The sequence below is a fragment of the Lotus japonicus genome, chromosome 1 (genome assembly GCF_012489685.1).
Source record: "Lotus japonicus ecotype B-129 chromosome 1, LjGifu_v1.2".
NCBI lineage: Eukaryota > Viridiplantae > Streptophyta > Magnoliopsida > Fabales > Fabaceae > Lotus > Lotus japonicus.
This window is the reverse complement of record NC_080041.1, coordinates 117,081,226-117,084,809: the sequence shown is the minus strand read 5'-3', so window position 1 is coordinate 117,084,809 and position 3,584 is coordinate 117,081,226. Positions and strand designations below refer to the sequence as shown.

The 3,584-nt window shown below is 40.6% G+C and overlaps 1 protein-coding gene across 1 annotated transcript; it reads right to left on the bottom strand.

The window, feature by feature from the left end:
• Positions 1–288: 288 nt before the first annotated feature.
• On the bottom strand, positions 289–2,055 carry LOC130729694 (uncharacterized). The gene has a single exon (XM_057581522.1). It carries the CDS (start codon positions 1,756–1,758, stop codon positions 454–456), a length of 1,305 nt encoding a protein of 434 aa, XP_057437505.1. The 5' UTR covers positions 1,759–2,055; the 3' UTR covers positions 289–453.
• Positions 2,056–3,584: the final 1,529 nt, after the last annotated feature.

Genomic DNA, 3,584 nt, shown 5'->3' with positions numbered 1-3,584 from the left:
TCAGCACTATTCAGCACTATTTCTGTGGGCCCTGTCTGCCACATCAGACTTAAGAAACTCCTAAGAAACTGAAGCAGATTTTGCTCCAACCCATGGTTTCTTAAATTACTATTTGAAGGGTCCCACCCGTGTCCCACCATACAACATAAATTAATAATATTTATTTTCACCCAATTTAGATTTAAAATTTAATACTAAATCAATACTTCAACTTAAAAATAATTTAATTAAAATTAATACGAATTTAATTTAAATTTAATTTTACTTAATATTTAAAACAATTAAATTTAAATATCGGCATGTTAACTTGAAACAAAAATAAAAAAGTACATTGTGTTATTTCTAGCAAAAACAATTTTATTGAATGATAGAAATAAAGACGAAAGAAAATACATGACAATGAAAAATAAGCAACAATACATTTGAAATGAAATACATAATAACACTTGAAGGTTAATTTTCATTATTCTCGTTTTCGGGAAGCTGCCAAATATGCTCCACCAAGTCTGCTTGAAGCTGGTGATGAATTGACCTATCAATTTGATGTGCTCTTCTTTCCAAGATATTTCTAAAAGCGGGAATAGGACCACTTACTACTTCAGCATCCAATATGTCATTATTGACCTGATCATAAACAAAATTACCTCGGTACGTGTTGCGCTCATCTTCAACAATCATGTTGTGCAATATGATGCAAGCATACATTATTGACTTCATCTCATTCGGATGCCAAAAGCGTGATGGACCACGAACTATTGCAAACCGAGATTGGAGAACGCCGAATGCACGTTCAACGTCCTTTCTTGCTCCTTCTTGTCTTTTCGCAAATTTTTGCCTTTTTTCTCCTTGCGGCATTGGGATGGTCTTCACAAATGTAGCCCACGGGGGATAGATACCGTCTGCTAGATAGTATCCCATGTTATACATTGTTCCATTCACGCTAAAGTTCACCATGGGAGCATTTCCACTCAAAACCTCATTGAAAACCGGAGATTGATTTAGCACATTAATGTCATTGTTAGAACCTGCAATGCCAAAAAATGCATGCCAAATCCACAAGTCTTGTGATGCCACTGCTTCAAGCATGATTGTGGGCTTTCCATGATCACCTCGGGTGAATTGACCTTTCCACGCAACTGGACAATTCTTCCATTCCCAATGCATACAATCAATAGAACCCAACATACCTGGAAATCCACGAGACTCGCCCCATTGAAGTAAGCGGGTAATGTCTTCCTGGTTCGGGCGCCTCAAGTATGTTTCACCAAATACTGCACACACACCTTCCACAAAATTCTTTAAGCACTCAATTGCAGTACTTTCACCAATTCGAACGTACTCGTCAACACTGTCAGCAGGTGATCCGTACGCCAACATACGAATAGCGGCGGTGCACTTTTGTAATGGTGACAGGCCTTGTCTTCCAACTGCATCGACAGACATTAAAAAGTACGGGTCATGAGACCCAAGGGCCCCTACAATTCTGAGGAACACATGCTTTCGCATTCGAAACCTTCGTCGGAAAAGCTCTTCCGTGTACACAGGATTTTCGGAGAAGTAGTCATTCCACAACCGCTCGTTCCCAGCTTCACGATCTCTCTCTATCACCTTTCTTGTTCGCTTGGGCCTAACGGTGTTGGCACGTCGTTGATAAAACTCCATCTCCTCCTGCATCATATCTTCTATAGTCGTGTCATTGATAAGTTCGTCAATGACAACGTCGTAAATGTCCAAGTCGGCCATATTGTTTGGATCCATTCTATGACACAATGAGAAACTATCAGTGTAATTGGATAGGAGGAAGAAAATATGAGAGGACAAAACAACTCTTGAATGTTGAGATGAATGAAATATGACATGTATAAATAAGAGAAACAACAACGGCTATATTCTCCAACGGCTATATTCCACAACGGCTATATTCCCCAACGGCTATATTCCCCAACGACTATATTCCCCAACGGCTATATTCTCCAACGGCTATATTCCACAACGGCTATATTCCCCAACGGCTATATTCCACAACGGCTATATTCCCCAACGGCTATATTCCCCAACGGCTATATAGAACACATAAGTAGAAACGCAGTACACATTAAGAAAAATTCGAATACTGAAATTACAACACTGATGCAATACACATAAGTAGAAATGCTAAAATTACAACACTGATGCAATACACATAAGTAGAAATGCTAAAATTACAACACTAATGCAGAATCAATAAGTAGAAATGCTAAAATCACAACATTGGCACACGCTAAGAAAGACAACAACAAGAATTAAGACATTCCTAGTTCTTTCATGGCGAATTCAACTAGGCGCTGATGCGTTGCTAACTGCACCTCGTTCATTTGTGATGTGTCCTCCATAAGGATATCTTTGTATTCCTTCAATAACCGCGCCTTTTGAAGTTTGTTTTTTTCCTTTTTCACCTCCAGTTCTTCAGTCTTGAGCTTCTCAAAACTCGCAAGGAATCCCAGTTTAGCTTTCCCGATGGCTATCATCTCGGAGTTAGGAACATAATCGAGATCACTTGAAGCTGTGTCTCCTACTTTGGCCTTCCTTTTCTGGTTCTTTTTTCCCAACGGGCGGGTTGCTGGTTGTGTGGCCTCATATTCGTCGCCCTCGATTGATGCACTCCGGTCAGACGATGTTGCATACACCCCATCTACTGACTTCTTCTGCCTCGTTGAACTGGTTGTCATAAATGTTCCCTTCCACTTTGGTTCATCCTTCACCAACCGCCATTCATTCTCATGTTTGAAATCTTTACCTGTATCTACATGATATAATTGATGCGCCGTAGCCATGATGTCCTTATCTGAGTGTCCACTTTTCCAATGATTGACGGCTTTAGTGTGGCAACCGACAAATTTTTGAAGATCAGCATTCAATTTATTAAAATGAGATTTCAGGGATAACCATGTCCTCGAAGGAGAGGCATCGTCGCGGTACTCCTCATATTGGGCTCGAATCTTATTCCAAAACAAATCTGACTTTTGCTCATTTCCCACGACCCGATCGGTAGAAACGTTGAGCCATGATTGAAGAAGAAGTATATTATCTTTACCACTCCATTTGGTGCGTTTCTTTCCGGATTCTTCAAGATCAATATCATCTAGACCCCGTTGAGTAGAAAATTCAGGCTCATCGGGCATAGCCTCACATTGTGTACTTGAGACTTTTGAACTACTGCTGCTACCAGTAGGAGGTGCTTGGTATTGTGGTGGATACATGCAATATTGTGGATTGTTTGGATAAGACATTTGTGATGGATATGATCCCATTTGACCCTGAGGTTGGTTTTGATGGTAGAACGATTGTGGAAACATTTGATACGAAGGATTTTGAACATTACCACCGGTGTGAGGAGGTTGGTTTTGAGGGTGACACATCTGCGGATGTTGGCTTTGTGGTTGATACATTTGCGGATGTGGGTTTTGTTGTTGGAACATCGGCATAGGTTGGCTTTGCGGGCGAATCACCAGCGAATGTTGGTTTTGTTGTTGGAACACCATCATAGGTTGGCTTTGCAGGTGAATCATCTGCGGAGGTTGGTTTTGTGGCGGAAACATAGGCGA